At 68.4% G+C, this 21,575-nt stretch overlaps 1 protein-coding gene across 3 annotated transcripts in view; it reads right to left on the minus strand.

The window, feature by feature from the left end:
• Positions 1-21,575, minus strand: part of KCNQ1 (potassium voltage-gated channel subfamily Q member 1) — a 275,965-nt gene that overhangs the window by 224,514 nt on the left and 29,876 nt on the right. For 2 of the 3 annotated variants that reach the window (XM_070058232.2, XM_089306936.1), the window contains exon 2: positions 6,385-6,475. The exons of the other annotated variant lie outside the window; for it this stretch is intronic. In XM_070058232.2, the coding sequence (XP_069914333.2) occupies positions 6,385-6,475 (91 nt within the window). The remainder of the gene's footprint in view (positions 1-6,384; positions 6,476-21,575) is intronic. 3 annotated transcript variants of the gene reach the window in all.

Genomic DNA, 21,575 nt, shown 5'->3' on the forward strand with positions numbered 1-21,575 from the left:
TGGGCCACGGGCTTGGCTGCTGGAGCTGCCTCAGCAAGGCAGCCGGAGACACCACGCCCACGAGCGCACGTGGCCCGGTGCCCACGGAACTCCAGTCACACAACAGGCAGCCAGGCTGAGGGCTGCGGTTACGGCGTCCGCGGACGGCCAGGGTTACGGCTGCACCGTTTTGTTCCTAAACCCACATGTGGGGCTTTAGAGACAGGGTCTGTGCAGGGGAGGTCATGCTGGAGCCAGTCCGCCGGCATCCTTCGCACAGACCGACACCGGGCACACGGTACGTGAGGAAGGAGGCGGCAGAGCAGGGGAGGTTGGCAGGCTACGAGCCGCAGCCCCAGCGCGCCGCAGCCCTGCCACCCTGGGAGTGCGGGCCTCAGGCCATGCCCTGCGGCACGGGCTGCCGTCTGTGTCCCTCCATCAGGCAGCTGTGTCACGGAAGCAGCCTCCACGCCACTGTCTCACGGAGGCTCACGTATGTGCACAGCTTTTAAAAAGGAAAAAAGATTTACTTATTTATCTGAAAGGCAGAGTTACAGAAAGGCAGAGACAGAGACAGAGAGACAGAGACAGAGAGACAGAGACAGAGAGAGACAGAGAGAGACAGAGAGAGAGTCAGAGAGAGAGAGGTCCTCCATCCGCTGGTTCACCCCCCATATGGCTGCATCAGCTGGAGCTGCACCGATCTGAAGCCAGGAGCTTCCTCCAGGTCTCCCATGGGGGTACAGGGGCCCAAGCACGTGGGCCATCTTCCACTGCCTTCCCAGGTGCATTAGCAGGGAGCTGGATCACAAGTGGAGCAGCCGGGACTCGAACCGGCACCCATATGGGATGCCAGCACCCCACGGCTACAGCAGAGTGCAGGCCCCATGCAGCTGGTTTTCCAACAGCCAAGTGGCTGCTGGTGGTCAAACCTTGCTCCCCGTGGCCTGTAGAGGGCGGGCCTGACGCCTGACCTGTGCCAGGAAGTCCCCGGCCCACAGGGCTCCGGCAGGACTGAAAGGTCGCTGGGGCAGCCAGTGGCCAGCGGCCGAGATGTCCCCATCTCATGCCAGGGAACCCGGGTTCAGGTCCACCTCTGCTTCCAAGTCCCGCTTCCTGTCCCCATGTGCCCTAACGGCGGCAGCTGATAGCTCAGGGCATCGGGCCCCTGCTACCACGCAGGGCACCTGGGCTGAGGCGCCAGCTCCTGGATGCAGCCTGGCCCAGCCTGGTTGTCGAGGGCGTTTGGAGAGGGAACCAGCAGACAGGCGTGCACCCATTCTCTTCCAGATAAACACGTTTTCAAAAATCTTAAAAAGCAAAAACACACCTCCTAGCCTGAGGCCCAGCTGTGCCCGTCCCGGGCTCCCAAGCTGCTCAGCCCCTGTTGGCTGCCTGCGCACCACCTGGCACCTGCCTGTCTGCAGGCAGAACCCCAGTGCCCACCTCCCGCACTCCTTGATTCGTGGGCTCAGCGGTGGGGGCGGGGGGGCTTTTGTCTCCACTGCGGTTCAGTGTGGAGGAAACTTCTAAAAGTCCTTCAACACTCCCAGCCCGGCCGAGAGCCCAAACGTGGCCAAGGGTCCTCACCATTCACTCCCTGGGCAAGGGCTGGCCATCCCTGTGGCCTTGGGGGTCCACCATGCACTGGGCTTCTAGATTGCGACCCCCCAAGGGAGCCCCATGTTCGCCTGCCACGGCTGTCCTGGCTCGGGCCCACCCCTCCGTGCCACCACCTGCCCCCCAGGTTCCCTGTAGTAGGTGTCCACTGTGGTTCAGCCCCTGCCCCCACAGCAGCCCAGACCTCAGTGCACAGGCCGACGCCCCTGCCTCCCAGGGGTGGGCAGACAGGCGGGACTCCTTCGGGGCGCTCGTGCCTGCAGATTACCCCAGCTTGGCCGGGCAGCAGCCCCCACACTCACTGAGCCTGAGGCCTGGCACATAGTGGGCGCTGCTGCACACACGCAGGAAGCTGGGCACTGGGTGAGGCCAGCTCCTGCCATGGGAGGCCGTGGACAGCCTGGTGGGGGCTCTTGCATGCCAGGGACGAGGGGACTGAGGTCATGGTTCTGTGTGGGGAGGGAACTTCCTCCCAGGAGCCCTAGAGCCCAGAGAGGGGAGCAGGTGTCCCCACGGCCACGGGGGACCAAGTCCACCAGCTGGGCAGGGGCCAGGAGGGAAGAGACCTGGGGTTTGTCGTGGAAAACCTGGGCCACCCGCCGGTCCCAAGCTTGGGCCCTGCAGGAGGGGAGATGGCGCGGGGGCTCAGCCAACCGCACGCGCAGGCTCCAGGTCAGCCTGGGGCCCACGCGACCCCAGACGCCGCCACGGCAGGTACTGGGTCTGGCGCCAGGAAGAGCTGGCAGCGGAGGGTGTGCTTGGCGGGAGCTGCAGGGGCCGGGGCTGGGGCCCGGGGGCCCAGGGGCCCGAGGACAGAGCCCGACCTTGTTCCACAGGAAAGAGGGACCCAGCAGGGCTGAGGGCCCCCCAAGGCCCCACAGGGTCTCACGTGGCTGCTGGGAAGGAGAGGCCCAGAGCATGAGGGCCGGGCCCTGGGCTGAGGGGCAGCGGGGCGCCGAGGATCCAGCTGGCGGGAGGGCTGGGTCAGCGGCGGCCGGCGGGGCCCAGGGAGGAAGCCTGGAGCGATGACCTCATCCCCCAGGCCTCCGGGCCGCCCCCAGGCCGGGGACGTGGGGCGCCCTGTCGCGGGTCTTTGTGTAGGACCCAGACAAAACCAGCCCCTCACCTGGGCCTGGGGCAGGGTCTCATGCTGCAGAGGAGGGGGCCCCCCACCAGCAGCAGGCCTTGGGAGACAGGAAGGCCGCCCGAAACCAGGAACACACTCCCAGGACAGGCACGCCCATGCACACACGCGTGTGAACAGTCTCCTCCGGACTCGGCACCGGCGGCAGCCACCTTCCCCGGGCGGCCACAGGCCAGCGGCAGGCCGAGTGGACCTCAGGCTGTGCCCCCAGCCCGGCAAGATTCCTCCCAGATGGCTTCTTCAGACCCACACACATGCCTGGATCCCCGCGTGGCCGCCCAGAGCGCTCGGCACCGCAGAGCCAGGTGCACGGAGCAGGAGGGGCCACGGAGCTCTTGGGGAAGCAGCAGCGGGGGCTGACCCCTCCCCCATGAATGTGGGACCCCTACTCTGGCCCACGGGGGCTCCCCAAGCCTGTGGTGTAGGATCCCCGCTCAGCACCCCTGCACTGGGCCAGCAGCTCCAGGCTGCACGTGACAAGGGCGCCCCCTGGTGTCCCTGCAGCCGAGGCCGGCTCTGTCCCACTCTCCCTGTCTGGGGCCGGCTGGCGCTCTCACCCCCCAGGGACCTGAGCCCTAGATCGCACCCCAGCCAACCTGTTCCCTGCTAGGACCCCACCCCCGAGCTTCTAAACCACGAGCCAGGGTCCTGCGCTCACCCACCCCTTGAGGCTGTGAGCTGCGAGGGGGAGGGGTCCCGTCCTGTCTCGGGCCCCCCAGCAGGTACCCAGCTCCGTCCTTGCCCCAACCCTCCCCCCGGGAAACCCTCCTTGTCCCTGCAGAGCCAAACCAATCTCAGGGTCCCAGGCCGGACCCCAACGCCTGGCACAGCTGAAGGGAGGGGCAAAGTCTGAGGCTGTTCCTCGACTCCCCTGTGCCACAGGTGGGGAAACCGAGGCCCACGGCCGCACAGCAACAGGAGCGCCCCTGCAGGGCAGCCAGGAGGGATGTCTGAGGCCAGGCAAGCAGCCCGCTGGGTGTGGGCAGTGTGGCCACTCTCAGGGAGCGTGCCATGCCACTAAGCAAGGGAGGCACAGGGCTCGGGGCAGAGGAGTGACAGACACGGGTCAGGGAGGGCGCACGCCACAGCCTGACAGGAAGCCAGTGCCACAACGCACCAGAGCCAGCCGGCTGCATGCAGTGTGTGCAAAGGAAGCTTGGGGGCCACGGAGGGGGCCAGGGCTCGAGGCCAGAGCTCACCCCAGAACCCCAGAGCACGAGGGCAGCTTCTGGGGGATCCACGTTTGTTTCAGGATCCTCTTCCCCCCAACTGCTGTGTGGGAGTGGGGGGGGGCTGGAGGAGCATGGTGGGGGGGCAGGCGGGAGGCCGCTGTGGCCACCTCCCCAGGGAGGAACGGTTCTGAGGGCCACGCGGGGCGGGGACTCTGCCTCCGCAGCACCCAGGCCCTGGGGCCAGGGGTGAGGGAGCCCAGGACATAGCGGCTGCAGTTCAGAGAATGGCCACCAGGGGGCAGGCAGTCCCCACAGATGTCAGGTTCCACAGCAGGAGGCAATGGCCAGCAGGGGCTGCCAGGGCCTGAGGAGGAGCCCCCAGCCACTGCCCGGCCCCTGGGCTACCTCTCTGCACCGAGCCACGACACCTGGGGACAGGAGGCCTCAGCCACCGGGGCCTGCCACTCCCACAGCGGGAGGGGGAGTGTTCCCTTGGCCGTCTGTACCATGTGTCATAGGGCCTGGGGTACACACTCCACACAGGGACCTCGGAGCCCTGTATGTCCATGTTGCCAGGGGCACACGGAGCTCAGGGCACAGGTTAGGGGGTCCTTGTGAGCTGGGTCTGTATGGGAGCCTTCCCCGGGCCACTGCACCAGGACCAAGAGACAGGCCCTGCCTAGCCCTGAACCTGGGGCCCTCGGAGCCCACAGCCCCCAGCTGTCCCCAGCCCCCACAGCTGGGGGCTCCTGTCATCCCCGGGAGCCCCAAGGCATCAGAGCAGGGGGACGACCCAAGGCCCTGGGCTAAGGGAGCAGCTGTCCCAGATCCGAGCTGAACAAAACAGGTGTGGCCACATACTTACACACGCCACACACCCATGCACATGTGCTGTGTCAACACATCAGTACAGACCACGTGTGGCCAAAACACACACACATGTGCACACAAACTTCCCACTCACATTCCTACACACGCAAGCTTAAACACGCTGTACAAACACGTGCATCCCCCGTGTGCGTTCACAGCCGCATGTGAGCATGCTGCCACGTGTGCACACGGACACAGCTAGCCACACACGTGCACATCCCTGTAAACACACGTACGCGGACTACATGCAGATGCACGAGCTACTTGTACGTGCATGCGCCCACGTGGATGCAAAGCCACCCGCGCACACTGCCATGCTGTGACACACACGCATGTACCCAGATGCACACGCCACCACACGTGTGCACACGCACCGAGTTGCACAGCCATGCATTGTTGCTGTGAGAACACATGTGCTTGTGTACACAGAGGTGCACGCACAGCCACGTGTGCATACACCAACGCACAACCACACACGCACACACGGAGCCTGGGGGGGGTCGTGCAGCCCGGCTCCAGGCCCAGGCCCTGAGCCCCAGCCCCACGGAGGAGCGCGTGTCAGGACTGCCGCCGTCCAGGCGCACACGCAGGGCCACTCGCCCACTGGGCGCTGACCCAGCTGGGGGCCTGAAGGCTGCTCAGGGAGCGGGGCCATGGGGGGAGGGGGACGCATGCTGTGGGGCCACTGCCCACCATGAGCCCCGAACTGCAAGGACCCTGGAACCTGGGTGAGCACGAGCCCGACGAGAGAGAGAGAGAGAGAGAGAGAGGGAGGGAGGGAGGGAGAGAAGCCGGCGTCCCTGGGGACACCAGCACCCGGTGTCGCCTGTGCCGAGCAGATGGAGAGTACGCAGCCCAGCCCTGGAAGTGCCCACCGCCCTGCCACGCGCACGGCTACGGCGGGGGGGGGGGGGGAGGACCCAGCAACACGGACACCTGTGCCACGCGGTGGCCACTCCCCTCCCGCGATGCCCCTGGGGCTCAGCCACCTCCCCAGACAGGGCTCCCTGCTGGGGCCGGGCGAGCGGACCCAGAATGCATGGGGATGGGGGCCACAGCAGGGCACAAACCAGCGGTGCCGAGGCCGCGACAGCACAGGGTGCCCGGCGCCGGCCACGCAGCCACAGATCAGCCGGAAGGGCAGGGCGGGTTCTCCCACCCCGCACCCACGGCCCCGAATCCAGCAGCAAGCAAAGAAAGATGAGCTCAGAACTCACGGCCCCACAGCCGGGGTCGCGCGGGGCCCAGCCGGACGGCAACCAGGCCCAGGGCTGCGAGGGAGGGGACGTCTCGGCGGCCGGCGCAAGGGCAGGGAGGCGTGCTGGGCTGGCGGCTTGGGACGGTGAAGGGACACTGGTGGACACGGGGTGACCGGGGTGGGAGCAGCTGTGTGCCAGGACCCCCGATCCTTCCCTTTCTCAGGAGCTGCCTCCTCCAGGAAGCCCTCTGGAACCACGCAGGCACGCTCCTCCCTCCGCCCTCCCTGCCTGTCACAGGCACACGTGGGGGTCAGGAGGCCTCCAGCATCGGGGGCGCCACAGCGTAGGCGCGGCCAGGGCCAGCTGCCCCCGCCTCACTGGTCCCCCAGCGCCTACGTACCATCCAGAAGAGGGTGCCCGTGGCCAGCGTGGCATACTGCTCGATGGTGGACAGCACACTGAAGATGAGGCAGACCAGGACGATGAGGAACCTGCAAGGCAGCAGGGCGTGGCGGTCAGCTCGCGCAGCACCCAGCACCCAGCACCCAGCTGCCCCAGCCGTCGGGGGGACTGAGCCCCATGGAGGGACCTGGCATGCGCCCCCGCCGCCCCTCCAGACACAGAAAGCAGGCGGCCACCGGTGTGGCTCCCTCCACCGGGATGGATGTTCCAGACCCGGCAGCAGTCAGAATGACGGAACATTCTAGACCTGCACAGCGTTCAGAGTGACAGAATGTTCTAGACCCAGACAGCAGTCAGTGGGGGGCTGTTCTAGACCCCAATGGCCTTCAGAATGACCGAGACAGCGGTCACAATGGCGGAACGTTCTAGACTTGAACGGCACCGAGTGACCCAGTGGCAGAGGGACGGAGTACTCCGGACCTGGACGGTGCTAGAGCTGCCAATGTCTGCGTGCCTCCCTTCCCCACCAAGCAGCGCGCATACGCTTCCAAGGGCCGGGGGAAGGCCGCCTGGCGACGCCGGCACAGCAGCCAGCTCCCCGCCCCCGCCAGGCACCACCGGTGGGGATCCTGAGGCTGCAGGGCATGGCTGCTGCCCCCCCTCCGGGGCCATCAAAGGGAAGGCGCAGCACGCCCCACCCCGGGCCTGGCCCGGCTGTCTGAGCTCTGATCCTGCCGCAGCCAGAGATAAGGGGCCCCCCAGCCCGCCCCTTCCCGAGGCTCCAACTCCCTGGCTGAGTGTGGTCCCAGGGCCAGAGCAGCAGGGGGCTGCCCCACAGTCCCGAGGACCCGAGAAAGCCCCATGCAGGGACCCCGTGGGCCAGAGCCCCCACTCTCCCCACAGGCTGGGCCCCTCCCTGCAAGCAGCCCCTGCCCGTCCCACTCACACTGCCCCGTGTCAAGTTCCCTGGGGCAGGTGGGGCTCCGAGGCCCACCCAGGCCCCTGAGGGCCCCCAGCACCAACGTCCTGATTCCCTCCCCACCCCCACCCTCTGCTGCAGGGGCCCCCCCTCACCTGCCCGTCAGATCCACCTGCAGGGCGGGGTCCCAGCGCTCTACTCCACACCACTCTGCTCTCCCCCTCCCCACCCTGGGCCCCAGACCAGCCGGCTCCTCCCGCTCTCTGCACAGGCCCAGCCACACCTGTCCCGCCGGAGGCCCCTCACAGACCCCCACAGGACGGCTGCCCCTCAGGCTGAGAGGCCGGCCCCTCCCACCCCCATCGCATGCTGGACGCACAGGAGCCACGGCTGGGACCTGCTGCCTACTGCCCACCTGGCCCAGCACGGTCTGCTCAGGCTGACAGGGACTCTGCCACACCGCGGACCGAGGAGCGCCTGCGGGCTGGACGAGGCACCCAGCCCAACCTTGGGGGCACAGCAGCACCGTGTGGTCATGGCAACCGGCTCGGCCAGCCCCGACCTGGGTGCACACTGGCGCTGCCCAGCCATCCCTCCCCCCGGGGCTCCCGTGCGGGGCAGCCAGGGCTAATCCTCCCGGTGTGTGCTTTCACTACGGGGCAGGGAAGCAGAAGCAGCTACAGCCTGGCCGGGCCAAGAGGAAGAGCAGGTGCCACCGGGGCAGGAGGTGCCACCATGCGCTCCCCAGGCCCACCGGGCACAGCTGGGGCAGGGCGGGCACTGCACAAAGGGACGTGCAGCCGACCGGCTGCCCCTGCATGGCCACAGGGCTCAGGCAGCTCCTGGCCTCGGCTTTCCCACGACAGAATTCAGCACCTACAGCCACTCCCTCACAGGGCTCCTGGCAAGGGCTGGGCCCACGACTATGCCCCGAAGCTCTCAGCCCGCTCCCCACAAAGATATGGCCAAAACCACCGGCCAGGGCCCCATGGGAACCGACGCCGGCCCAACACCAGGAAGTGCCCTGGGGACCAGGCGCCGCCACCACGCACCCAGCCAGCAGTGAAACAGGTGACACTGATCCTCTGCACACATCACGGGGACGCTGGCACAAGGGCATGCTGGCCACTGGGGTGGCCTCAGCGGGAGCAGAGCCAGGGGACACAAGCCGGGGCAGGCCCCCAGCAAACAGCAAGAGCAGCCAGGATTTGTGGCGTGGACCGAGAGGCCCCCTGCCTGCTGGGCTGGCTCAGGCGACACAGGGACCCAGGTGGGCAAGGCACTGCCACCAGGGCCTATGCCCGAGCCCGGCCCAGGAGGGGAGGATTCGGCCAGGAAGACCTGGAGTGAACGGGCCACCTCACAGGGCCAGGCGGGAGCGGGCTGTGTACTGGGAACCCCTCCTCGGGACCACACTGAGGCGAATGCCCGGGCGGCCCAGGCCACTCATCCCCGAGGTCGGGCACATGGTAGGCCGGGCGGCTCTCCAAATACGTAGACGCTTTAACCAGCTTGGGAGAGAAACGTGGAACCCGCCTCGCTCTGCTCCACATGAAGTGAGTTTTATTGTATTTGCCGCTCTGTTCCTGTCCCAGGCAGAGCTGGGAGCTTGGAGAGGCCGCACCAGGGTCCCTGCCGGTGGGGGGCTTGGGCCTGAATGCTGTGTCTCTGGGTCCCACCACGCCCTGGGCTGAGCCCCTGCTCCGAGACAGACGCTGAGGCCCGGGCAGCAGCGTCCGCACACAGCGTGCACCCCGGTGCCCAGGTGCCCGAGGGGGCCGGGGCCATCCAGGGACAATGCCCTCCTTGTTCCCCGTGGCAGCAGAGGGACCTGAGAACCAGCCCAGGGGACGGCCAGCGCCTTATCGGACATCACTGCGATATCGCCACTGCCTGTGTGCAGGGAGCAGCGGCCACGTGGGTGCCTCCGCGGGGGCCAGCGGCAGGCCAGGGCGGGGACAGGTGCGCTGACACAAAGGTCACACAGGACGGCTTCTGTGCTCTGCCGTGCAGGGGAGGGCAGGGCACTGGGGGGGGGGGGTCTCAGAGACTCCTGCCGTGTGCAGCCACCCGCTGGCGGCGCCCCAGAAAGGAAGACGGCAAAGTTTTGCACACGGCCGGCAGCGGTGGCCGCACCCCACTGAGGCTGTCCTCGAAGCCCCGGCTGTGTGCCGAGGAGCGGCTGAGACGGGGACCTGGGCTTAGGCACGCGTGGCAGGGAGACCGCCACAGAGCGGGGCAGGGGCCAGGCCCCCACCGGCCGATGCACACACCCGGGACAGAGCAGGCCTCCGTGCCACGCCACCGGTGCAAGGTCCCTGGGGGGTGGTAAACAGCCCCAGGCGGTGCTGCCCAGGAGGGAGAGCGGGCCAGGGCCCCTGCTCGCCGCCCCTCCCCCAGGCCAGACGGTGCGAGCCTGAGACCCTGAACACCCACGGCTGTCCCCTAGCAGGAACCTGCAGGACAAGAGAAGCCCTGAGCCGCCGTTGTGGCCGCCAGCCAAGCCCCGGCCAGTCTCCCCGAGTCCTGAGGGACGCGCCTCGGCCACGGCTCCCCGTCCACATGCCACAGCCCCTTGGCACAGGTGCCCCGAGAAGCCCCGGGCTGGGGACTCAGGGACGGCCACACACAGGACACTAAGGCTCCCACGTCCCCGGGGCCAGCAGTGTGTGGGCAGGGAGCCCAGGCTGGCTGGGCTGGGGGACATCCCGCTGGGCCGGGGCCCCCGTCACACCCACACTCACACACATTCACACACACTCACACACACACTCACATACACTCACACACACACTAAGGCTCCCACGTCCCCGGGGCCCAGCAGTGTGTGGGCAGGGAGCCCAGGCTGGCTGGGCTGGGGGACATCCCGCTGGGCCGGGGCCCCCGTCACACCCACACTCACACACATTCACACACACTCACACACACACACTCACATACACTCACACACACACTAAGGCTCCCACGTCCCCGGGGCCCAGCAGTGTGTGGGCAGGGAGTCCAGGCTGGCTGGGCTGGGGGACATCCCGCTGGGCCGGGGCCCCCGTCACACCCACACTCACACACATTCACACACACTCACACTCACACACTCACATACACACACACACACACACACTAAGGCTCCCACGTCCCCGGGGCCCAGCAGTGTGTGGGCAGGGAGCCCAGGCTGGCTGGGCTGGGGGACATCCCGCTGGGCCGGGGCCCCCGTCACACCCACACTCACACACATTCACACACACTCACACACACACACTCACATACACTCACACACACACTAAGGCTCCCACGTCCCCGGGGCCCAGCAGTGTGTGGGCAGGGAGTCCAGGCTGGCTGGGCTGGGGGACATCCCGCTGGGCCGGGGCCCCCGTCACACCCACACTCACACACATTCACACACACTCACACTCACACACTCACATACACACACACACACACACACTAAGGCTCCCACGTCCCCGGGGCCCAGCAGTGTGTGGGCAGGGAGCCCAGGCTGGCTGGGCTGGGGGACATCCCGCTGGGCCGGGGCCCCCGTCACACCCACACTCACACACATTCACACACACTCACACACACACTAAGGCTCCCACGTCCCCGGGGCCCAGCAGTGTGTGGGCAGGGAGCCCAGGCTGGCTGGGCTGGGGGACATCCCGCTGGGCCGGGGCCCCCGTCACACCCACACTCACACACACACATACACTCACACCCTCTCACACACACACTCATACACACACACATAGGCCAGGGCCCCCGTCACACCCACACTCACACCCCAGCAGGGAGGCCTCCAGCCCCTCCCACGTGTGGCAGCCGGGCCTGGGGGGCCTCTCCTGCCTGCATGCCCCCGCTTCCACGGGGCTTTCCTGAGCCTGCTTTCTCACACGAGCGGTGACATCTGTAGCCTGGAGGCCGGCACAGGGGAGGCGGCCGCTGGCAGGACTCCACGGGGGCCCACGCTCTCCCCAGGTCCTCCACTCCCCAGCAGGGCACCTCTGTGAGCCCCCGGAGGGGCACCCTGCAGTCACTCCAAGTCCTCTAGGGGGCGCTCAAGGGAAGGAACTCTCAGGATGGCCCTTGGCTGACCGCAGAGGCCCAGCAGGAGAGGGAGGGGAGGGGCCCAGAGTGGGTCTCGCAACCCCTGGACCAGAGAGGAAGCGTCTGAGGCGGGGCCGGGCTGCTGGCCTGTTTTCCAGCTACTCAGCTGAGATGCCTGTGTCCAATAAAACTTTATTGACAGAAACGGGCAGCAGGTGCTGGGAGCACCTGTCGCCCTGCGAGCCTCCGGTCCGGGCCACAGCTGGAACCCCACAGCTGGCGTCTAGGGAGCTGTCTGGGCACCAAGCTCGAGCCAGGAGCGTGCAGTGTCCGCCCAGGGGCTGCGATCCACACACTCCACCACGGGGCCCGCCCACTCCTGTCCACTCTGAACCTCCCTGCAGGAGGGGGAGCCAAGAGAGGCTGCAGGACCTGCCCAGGGTGCAGGGCACCAGGCGGTCAGCCACCCACCTGGAAGCCGCTCGGGAAACCCTACCCCAAGGGTGACCTTCCAGGAGGGGCCTGGGGCAAGGCTCGGCCAGGAGGGCGGGGCACCGGCTGCACGCCGGCTGGGTAGGTGCTGGTGGCCGCCAGTGGAGTAGGCACGCGGCTGCGCGCAGTGGGCCCGGCCGAGGCCGAGATAAGACGGCCCTCGGAGGGTATATTTAGAAGGTGCCGGAACAGCAAGCCGCAGTGACCCCACAGCAGGGCCTGCACCGCCCCCTCCTGGAGGGGCAGACACGCTCCCCCCACCCCGAGGAAGCGCCTGGCCCACCCTCCCACTGACAAGGGGCATCGCGCCCAGGCCACATGGCCATCTGTGGGCTTCCCTGCCCCAGGCCGGGGGGCGTCTTTCAGCTTCACAGACATAAGGACCTGAACGGAGCGGCCGACAATCACACCCAGGAAAGGAGCAAGGAGTAGGAAGTCCTTCCTCGCGTCCAGCCCGAGTCTTTCCTGCTGTAGTCTGGGCTCCAGCAGCAGGAAACCTCCTGCCCCATCCCCACAGGCACGAGGGACCCACCGGCCTGCACGCACTGGCCAGGGGCAGCCACTGCCCGGCCCACCCCAGATGGCCCGCTTTGTGCAAGGCATGGGCCCAGACACACTGGAGCACTCTGGAGGTGGTGGCAGCCCCCAGGGACCCGGCAAGACGCTGGTGAGCCCTGTGGCCAAGCTGAGAACCAGCAGGTGCCTGCCCCGGAAGCTGGCCCTGCTCTCCCCGCTGCCCTCCCCCACAGAGCCCTCCCAGGAGAGGGAGTGGCTACAGAGTGACCAGCTGGCCACGAGTGTGCCACACCACCGAGGAGGGGACAGCTGCTGGGCACCACCTTGCTATCGGCCTGCTGGGGCGGGCGTGGGGGGATGGTGCCAGACACGCACCCCTCACTCACAGGGACTGGACCCTTCCCTACCCCTGCTCCGCCTACCCTTCCCACTGCCCGTGGAAAGGGCAATCCGGGAGGGCTTCTCAGAAGTGGGGGCCTGGCCCAGCCAGAGGGATCAGCAGGTGCGAAGCCTGTGGGAGAGCGCGCGTTCAGGAGGAACGACTCCAGAGGCAGGCGACGGAGAAGGGCGGCGGCCAGACACGGGGGCACAGGGCCGGCACCTGTGGAGCAAGGGGGCAGAGGCCGCGGGCTCCAGCTGCCCGGCCTCACTGCTGCTGCGAGAGGCCTCCTCTGTGGCCCTCCACTGCAGCCGTGGCCTCAGCCCCACCTCACGCACCCTTGGGGAGCTCCTGAAGCAGCCCTCGCTGCCAAGCCTGGCACGCGGGCCCCGGGGCGCGGCCGGCTCAGTCCCCGGAGGGCGAGGGGCGTTCCGGGGGGTCCAAGCCGCCGGCCTGCCCCCAGGCTCCCACGCGGAGCACTGGGCTCGCTCTGTTCCCAGGGCAAGCGTGTGGGGAAGTGGACTGGAAGGCAGGTCACTCTGGGTGCCCCCAGCTCTGTGCAGACGCCACACTGCGCTCCTGAGCACTGCAGGCCCACGCACACCGGCTCTGTTCTCTCACGGGTTGGGCACTAGGACGCGGCACAGGGAGCTAAGCCGCTGCCCACAAGCACCGTCCCTCCCCGGAGCCGGCGAGCACCACCCCCGGCCCGCTGCTGACCGTGATCTGTAGGGCAGTGGGAGCCCGAGTGCCTGTGACGCTGCCCGACTCGGGAGACGCGGCTGGGGGAGCGACCCGGCGGATGGAAGGCCCCCTCGCTCCCCTGCTCTGACCCTGCCTTTCAGATGAACAATCTCCAACACCCACAGACCGGGGGAATAGCGGGCGGCCAGACCCCACGGCACGATCGCTTCTCTGGGGCCACCCCTCCGCCCGCCCGTCTGAGGCAGCCAAGAAGGCTCTGGTGCCGGCTTCGCCCCAAGCCGCGTGAGGGCAGGACCCAGGGGAGCAGCAAGGGGCCGCCCAGGGCTTCCTGCGGCCACCACCAAGCAGGCCACAGCGCAGACCCCAGAGCCCGGCCACCGCCTCCCGGGCCACCGCAGGTGGGGAAAACTCTCCTCTGACCAAACACACCCAGGACAGGGGTGGCAGCTGACCCCGGGCACTGCCCAGGCCACCACCTCCTCAGTGCCTCTTCCAGTGTCAGAGCGTGGCCCAGAGGCCCCGCGCCCCCAGGGACCCCTGCCCCCCTCCCCAGGCGAGAGCGCAGAGGAGCACAGGCATGGCTCCGGCTTCCCGTGCCCGGAAGCTTCCACGCCTTGGCCGTCCCTGCACCGCCAGCCCCACATGGTCGTAGCCACGTGCCCTCATTCGGGTGCCTGGGACGGGGGCTGGGAAGGGTGGTGGGAAACGGGATGTCAGGCCAAGGGGGCCCCAGGCTGCCCATCAGGAAGACACCACCTTTCTGGAGACCCCCAGATCCAGCCCCGACCCCTCCCTGGAGTGCCCCCCACATCCCTAGGGGTCACTGGGCCACAGCCCTGTGACTGCTGCGCCTGCTCCCCGGCCTGCCCAGCGCGAGCCAGTGGTCCCTGGGTCCCCTGACTGGGCCTCTGCCCCGAGCCAGTCCGCCAGCCCAGCAGCTCCAGCCTGTAGGCACCCAGGCAGAGCACGAGGGTGCAGCACCACTTGGTGCATGGCGGTGCGAGGGCCCTGAGGCCCCCTCGGGTCACCCTGGGATGAGACAGACCTTGCGCTCCGAGCACAGCCCCTCCGGGAAACGCCGTTTCCTGTCCCTGCGGCTGGCCAGGGACAGACACCCCCGCTTCCTCCTTGCACTTCCTCTGGCCCCACGGGAGTGGCTCGGAGGCGGCTGCACACCAGGGCTACTCCCAGCCTGCCAAGCCCCTCCTCACCTGGACCCGGGGAGTTCAGGCCAGACTTCCACGGGGGCCACCCAGAGCCACGGCTGCCCTGGCCAGAACCGGGGGGCACTGGCATTCGCAGGGGAGGAAGTGGCGGCTCCTGCAGGGGCCTGGCACGGGGCAGTGGCAGCCCCTCCCTGGGCCACAGCGCTGACCTCAGCACCCACAGCCCTGCCGGGGCGGCCCAGCTCCAGCGCAGCTGCACACGGGTGACAACACGCCTGCCACCCACACAGCTCTGGCCCCGACAGTGCTGGGACAGGAGCCTCTCGTGCCACCCAGGACCCTCCTGCTCAGAATAAAAACACAACGAGGACCCCGCGCCAGCCCCAGCCATGACAGACGCCAGCCACGTCCCACCCTGCTTGTGTCCCTACTGCCTCTGACCCACAAAGCACCGCGCATGTGCCTGGTGCCACGAGAGGCTCCAGAAACGCCACTGTCGATGCCACAGGCAGAGAGACGGCAACGCAGGGAACACACGTGCAACCCAGCAACCGCATGGGAACAGTGAGGCGCCAGCGGCAGGCTGGAGACCCTGATGCCGCGTCAGGAGAGGAGCTGGGGACACAACGCAGCTGGAGAAATCCACGTGTGCAGAGCCCTGGGGTACAGCCGGGTGTGTGCAGGGCCCTGGGGGCGTGGCTGGGTGTGTGCAGGGCCCCGGGGGCACGGCCGGGTGTGTGCAGGGCCCTGGGGGGCGTGGCCGGGTGTGTGCAGGGCCCCGGGGGCACGGCCGGGTGTGTGCAGGGCCCTGGGGCATGGCCGGGTGTGTGCAGGGCCCTGGGGCATGGCTGGGTGTGTGCAGGGCCCTGGGGCACAGCTAGGTGTGTGCAGGGCCCTGGGGCACGGCCGGGTGTGTGCAGGGCCCTGGGGCATGGCCGGGTGTGTGCAGGGCCCTGGGGCATGGCTGGGTGTGTGCAGGGCCCTGGGGCACGGCCGGGTGTGTGCAGGGCCCTGGGGTACAGCCGGGTGTGTGCAGGGCCCTGGGGCATGGCTGGGTGTGTGCAGGGCCCCGGGGGCACGGCCGGGTGTGTGCAGGGCCCTGGGGGGCGTGGCCGGGTGTGTGCAGGGCCCCGGGGGCACGGCCGGGTGTGTGCAGGGCCCTGGGGCATGGCCGGGTGTGTGCAGGGCCCCGGGGGCATGGCTGGGTGTGTGCAGGGCCCTGGGGCATGGCCGGGTGTGTGCAGGGCCCCGGGGGCACGGCCGGGTGTGTGCAGGGCCCTGGGGGGCGTGGCTGGGTGTGTGCAGGGCCCCGGGGGCACGGCCAGGTGTGTGCAGGGCCCTGGGGCATGGCCGGGTGTGTGCAGGGCCCTGGGGTACAGCCGGGTGTGTGCAGGGCCCTGGGGGCATGGCCGGGCGTGTGCAGGGCCCTGGGGCACGGCCAGGTGTGTGCAGGGCCCTGGGGCATGGCCGGGTGTGTGCAGGGCCCTGGGGGCATGGCCGGGTGTGTGCAGGGCCCTGGGGCATGGCCGGGTGTGTGCAGGGCCCTGGGGCACGGCCAGGTGTGTGCAGGGCCCTGGGGGCACGGCCGGGTGTGTGCAGGGCCCTGGGGCATGGCCGGGTGTGTGCAGGGCCCCGGGGGCATGGCTGGGTGTGTGCAGGGCCCTGGGGCATGGCCGGGTGTGTGCAGGGCCCTGGGGCACGGCCAGGTGTGTGCAGGGCCCCGGGGGCACGGCCGGGTGTGTGCAGGGCCCTGGGGCATGGCCGGGTGTGTGCAGGGCCCCGGGGGCATGGCTGGGTGTGTGCAGGGCCCTGGGGCATGGCCGGGTGTGTGCAGGGCCCCGGGGGCACGGCCGGGTGTGTGCAGGGCCCTGGGGCATGGCCGGGTGTGTGCAGGGCCCTGGGGCGTGGCCGGGTGTGTGCAGGGCCCTGGGGCGTGGCCGGGTGTGTGCAGGGCCCGGGGGCGTGGCCGGGTGTGTGCAGGGCCCCGGGGCACGGCCGGGTGTGTGCAGGGCCCTGGGGCACGGCCGGGTGTGTGCAGGGCCCTGGGGCACGGCCGGGTGTGTGCAGGGCCCCGGGGGCGTGGCTGGGTGTGTGCAGGGCCCCGGGGGCGTGGCTGGGTGTGTGCAGGGCCCCGAGGCACGGCCGGGTGTGTGCAGGGCCCTGGGGTACAGCCGGGTGTGTGCAGGGCCCTGGGGTACAGCCGGGTGTGTGCAGGGCTCTGGGGGCGTGGCTGGGCACAGCGGTCAGGGTAAAGCCACCCCCAGGAGCTCCTCACAAGCCAGGGAGCGGTCTCTCGGGGCAGCACCTAGCATCCAGCACCAGGCTCTGGTCTGAACGCCCCAGCCCGGCCCTGGCCCTGAGGCCCCCTGGCCCCTGGCCTCCCGGCCGCAGCTGCCAGGGAGGCGGGGAGGTCGTCAGCAGATCGGACCACAGAGGCAGCAGAAACCCCAGGAAACCAGTCAGACGGCGGAAGCGGCCAGAGAGAGGCGCTTCGAGGACAGTCCGGCCGTCGTCACCGCCGCCTCGGGTGGCGTCCGCACTCCCGGCCGCCCCTCCAGGAGGGCGGCCCTCGGGGCTCCTGCCCGCACCTGAGCCGCAGCCGAGGAGACCCCAAGGCAGAGGAGACGACGGCACAGGCCGGCACCCCTGCGGCCCCCGTGCCCCGGGCTTCCTGCCTGCGGCTCAGAACAGCCATCGCCGCAGACCCGCGGCGGCTCCCGGGAGCCAGGCCCGGCCAGAGCGGACGGGCGGGGGCGGCGGCGCCGGGAAAGGCCGGCCGGCGGCCCTCACCTTCAGAGAGCGGCACCCCCTCGGCAGCACAGGCACGGGCCCCGCCACCCTAGGGTGCCGCCACCCATCCCAGGCCTGCTCCCCTAGGACGCCCCCACGCCAGAAGGGCGCCCCTCGGCGGCAGCCCGCCCGTGCCCGCGCCCTCCCGGGTCCCCGAGACATTGCCTCCGAGGGCCCTGGCCCCGCACCCACCAAGACGGGTCTGAGGAACCCCGCACCAGCGAGAAGGCGGCGACTCCGCCCGCGCGGTCAGGCCACGTGCGAGGCCCAAGGGCTCCGTGCCTTTCGCAAGACGTCGGCCCCGCGGCCCTCGCCCTGCACCCGGGCCACTCACCGCCTCGGCACGCGGAGAAGCCCTGCCGGCTGCGAGGCCCTGGGCGCCGGGCGAGGCTGCCCAGTCACCGTCCTGAGGGAGCTCAGTGACCACAGCAGGCCTTGTGCCCAGGAGACCGGCGTGCGCGTGCGTGTTGTGGGGGTGTGCAGTGTGCGCATGCGTGTTGTGGGTGTGTGCAGTGTGCGCATGCGTGCTGTGGTGCACGTGCAGCGTGCATGCACAAGCCTCACCATGCAGCTGGGAGGCCGGAGGTGGCCACTGCGGGCCCCAGGGCAGCGACCCCGACAGGTCGCGCGGGCAGAGGCCCAGAGGCCCCGCCATGGCGGCCCCTCGCCCGCTCCCGGGCCTGCAGTGCGAGGCACCAAGCTGCCCTCTGTCCCCCGTCTGCTCCCCCGGAGACCCCGGCCCGCGCCCGGAACCTCAGCTGTCCATGAGGACCCCGCCCGGGCCCTCCTCCGAGCTCCCCCGAGGGTCCCGCGGCGCCTCGCCCCGCGCGGGATGGACGCGGCCCCACCCAGCCCTGACTCCCGCAACCCCGGCTTCGCAGCCCCCGCGAAATGCCAAGGACGGGAAGATGGCAGCCGAGCGCGGCCTCCCCGGTGGTGCAGCCGCGGGCTCTGAGGGGAACGCGGGCGGCGCCGACGGCCGGGCGCAGACCCCCGCAGTCCCCTCGTAACCGGACGTCGCGGACATGGCGGCCAGGGGCCAACGTCCCTGCAGGGGAACGTGCACAAGAGACGGGCACTGGGGCCACAGCCCGGGCGCGCGTCCCAGAGGGGCGCGGGTTCGAGTCCCGGCTGCCCCACTCCCATTCCGGCTGCCTGCGCCGGCCTGGGAAAGCGGGGACCACGCCCCGCCACCCCCGCCCTCGGGGAGACCCGGGTGGAGCGCCCGGCCAGTGCGGCCACTTGGGGAGCGGAGCAGCTCCCTCTGTGTAGCTCTGCCTCTCAGATAAGTGAAGGAGACCTTCACGTCCTTGCCCCCGTTCACTGTGGCCCCCGTCCCAGGCCCCCACGAGCACAGGCTTGTCCCAGCTCCCCGTTCCAGCCCCCCACAAGCACCGGCGTGTCCCAGCTCCCCATCCCAGCCCCCATGGGTACCAGCGTGTCCCAGCTCTCCGTCCCAGCCCCCCATGAGCACTGGCGTGTCCGGGCACCCCGTCCCAGCCCCCCATGGGTACCAGCGTGTCCCAGCTCCCCATCCCAGCCCCCCACGAGCACCAGCGTGTCCCCCATCCCAGCCCCCCCACGAGCACCGCGCGTCCAGGTACCCAGTCCCAGCCCCCCCACGAGCACCAGCGTGTCCCAGCTCCCTGTCCCAGCCCCCCATGAGCACTGCATGCCTGGGCACCCCGTCCCAGCCCCCCACAAGCACCAGCGTGTCCGGGCACCCTGTCCCAGCCCCCCATGAGCACCAGTGTGTCCCCCATCCCAGCCCCCCATGGGTACCAGCATGTCCCAGCTCCCTGTCCCAGCCCCCCATGGGTACCAGCATGTCCCAGCTCCCCATCCCAGCCCCCCACAAGCACCGGCGTCTCCCAGCTCCCCATCCCAGCCCCCATGAGCACAGGCTTGTCCCAGCTCCCCGTCCCAGCCCCCCACAAGCACCGGCGTGTCCCAGCTCCCCATCCCAGTCCCCCCCCAAGCACCAGCGTGTCCCAGCTCCCCATCCCAGCCCCCATGAGCACCGCACGTCCGGGCACCCGTCCGCATCTCTGTTCCCCACAGGTGTCCTCATCTCAGCTCTGTGCCACCATCCCCCCCTTGAGTTCCCGGCAAGCGGGGTCTCAGGTTCCTCATGGGTGGTCCTGGGCCCCGCAGTGTCACCACGTTTGCTGATGGGCCCATAAACACTGGGGACCCCACACCAGATGCCCAGGCTCCGGAAGTGACTCTCTGGGCCCAGGACGCCGACCACCTCTACTGATCCTGCAGGCGGCCTGCGGTGCCCGGACCCGAGGGAACTCCTCCCGTGCCACTCTCTGTAGCAGCCGCGCACCACGGCACCCGGCAAAGGCACGTGCGAGACCTCGGGACCCAGGCCCTGAGCTGCAGGAAGTACTCGTCAGTAAGGAAAGCAAACAAAGAACACGTGCACACGCGCCACAGTGGAGCTGGGCCCAAGCTACCGGCACGGAAATCAGCTCCCCCCAGGGACAGGCCAAGGGTGAGGCATAAAAATCACAAAACGGGCCGGCGCCGTGGCTCACCTGGTTAATCCTCTGCCTGCGGTGCCGGCACCCCACATGGGCGCCGGGTTCTAGTCCCCGCTGCTCCTCTTCCAGGTCAGCTCTCTGCTGTGGCCTGGGAGGGCAGTGGAGGATGGCCCAGGTGCTTGGGCCCCCACACCCACGTGGGAGACCTGGAAGAAGCTCCTGGCTCCAGGCTTCAGATTGGCGCAGCTCCGGCCTTTGCAGCCATTTGCAACCCATGGGAGACCAGGAGAAGCACCTGGCTCCTGGCTTCAGACCTGCCGGCCATGGCGGCCATTTGGGGAGTGAACCAGTGGAAGGAAGACCTTTCTCTCTCTCTCCCTCTCACTGTCTGTAATTCTACTTGTCAAATAAAAAAAAAAAAAATCAGAAAACCCAGGGCCTGCGACGCCTGCATCCCATAGGGAGGCCGGTTCAAGTCCTGGCTGCTCCACTTCCAATCCAGCTCTCTGCTGTGGCCTGGGAAAGCAGCAGAAGATGGCCCAAGTGCTTGGGCCCCTGCACCCACATGGGCAACCCGGAAGAAGCTCCTGGCCCAACACTGCCCACTGTGGCTATCTGGGGAGCAAACCAGCAGAGGAAGGATTCTCTCTCAGTCTCTCCCCACCCCCAGCTCTTTCAAAATAAAAAAAATCCTTTTTTAAAAACTCACAGAACACTTACAAGAAAACACAGGTCAAAACCTCACATCAGATTTGGCCATCATTTCTCAAACACAATTGGCTTTGTGACAATTAACACACGTTGTGTTGGGTCCGGTGCTGTGGCGTAGTGAGTAAAGCCGTCGCCTGCTGTGCCGGCATCCCATATGGGCGCCCTTTTGAGTCCTGGCTGCTCCTCTTCTGATCCAGCTCTCTGCTATGGAAAGCAGTAGAAGATGGCCCAAGTCCTTGGGCCCCCACACCCACGTGGGAGACCTGGAAGAAGCTCCTGGCTCCAGGCTTCAGATTGGCGCAGCTCCGGCCTTTGCAGCCATCTAGGGAGTGAACCAGCGGATAGAAGACCTCTCCCTCTCCCTCTCCCTCTCCCTCTGTGTAACTCTGACTTTCAAATAAAATAAATAAATCTTTAAAAAAAAAAAAAAAACACTGTGCATCAAAAGCCAAACGGCACTGCAGGCTGGGCGCACGGCCCGACACACAGCACGAGCAGGAGGGACAATGCTGCGTGCACTCCGCGCACAGCAGAGGCCACACCACACAACAGACCCCGACTCAAAACTGCTCACAGGAGACAAAGGACGCCGGACGTGGAGCTCAGCGCTTCCAGACAGCAAGAAGGGGGAACAAAGCAGACCCGTGTGCCCCTGACGACAGGCCGTCGGGACACACAGGCAGAAGCTACACAGGTATCTGCAGTAACCAGGAACAGAACCGCCCACGAGAGAGGAGCAGACACCATCCCCCCCATCGGGCTCCACAGCGCACACTTGTTCCCCCTCTCCCAGGGCACAGGGACGCCTTCAGGACACACCAGGGGTCAGGCCACCAATGAAGTGTCACGAGACCCCCTGCTGCAGCCGCAAAGGGGCGGGGACACACATCAGCGCCAGATCTGCGCTGGGCAACATCAGGCTTTTCACAGCCAGGCCAAGGACGACATCAGACAGGAAACCAGGAACCACGTGGCCAGACACACCAG

This window comes from Oryctolagus cuniculus, chromosome 1 (genome assembly GCF_051225735.1).
Source record: "Oryctolagus cuniculus isolate XC-2025 breed Fujian yellow rabbit chromosome 1, ASM5122573v1, whole genome shotgun sequence".
Taxonomy (NCBI): Eukaryota; Metazoa; Chordata; class Mammalia; order Lagomorpha; family Leporidae; genus Oryctolagus; species Oryctolagus cuniculus.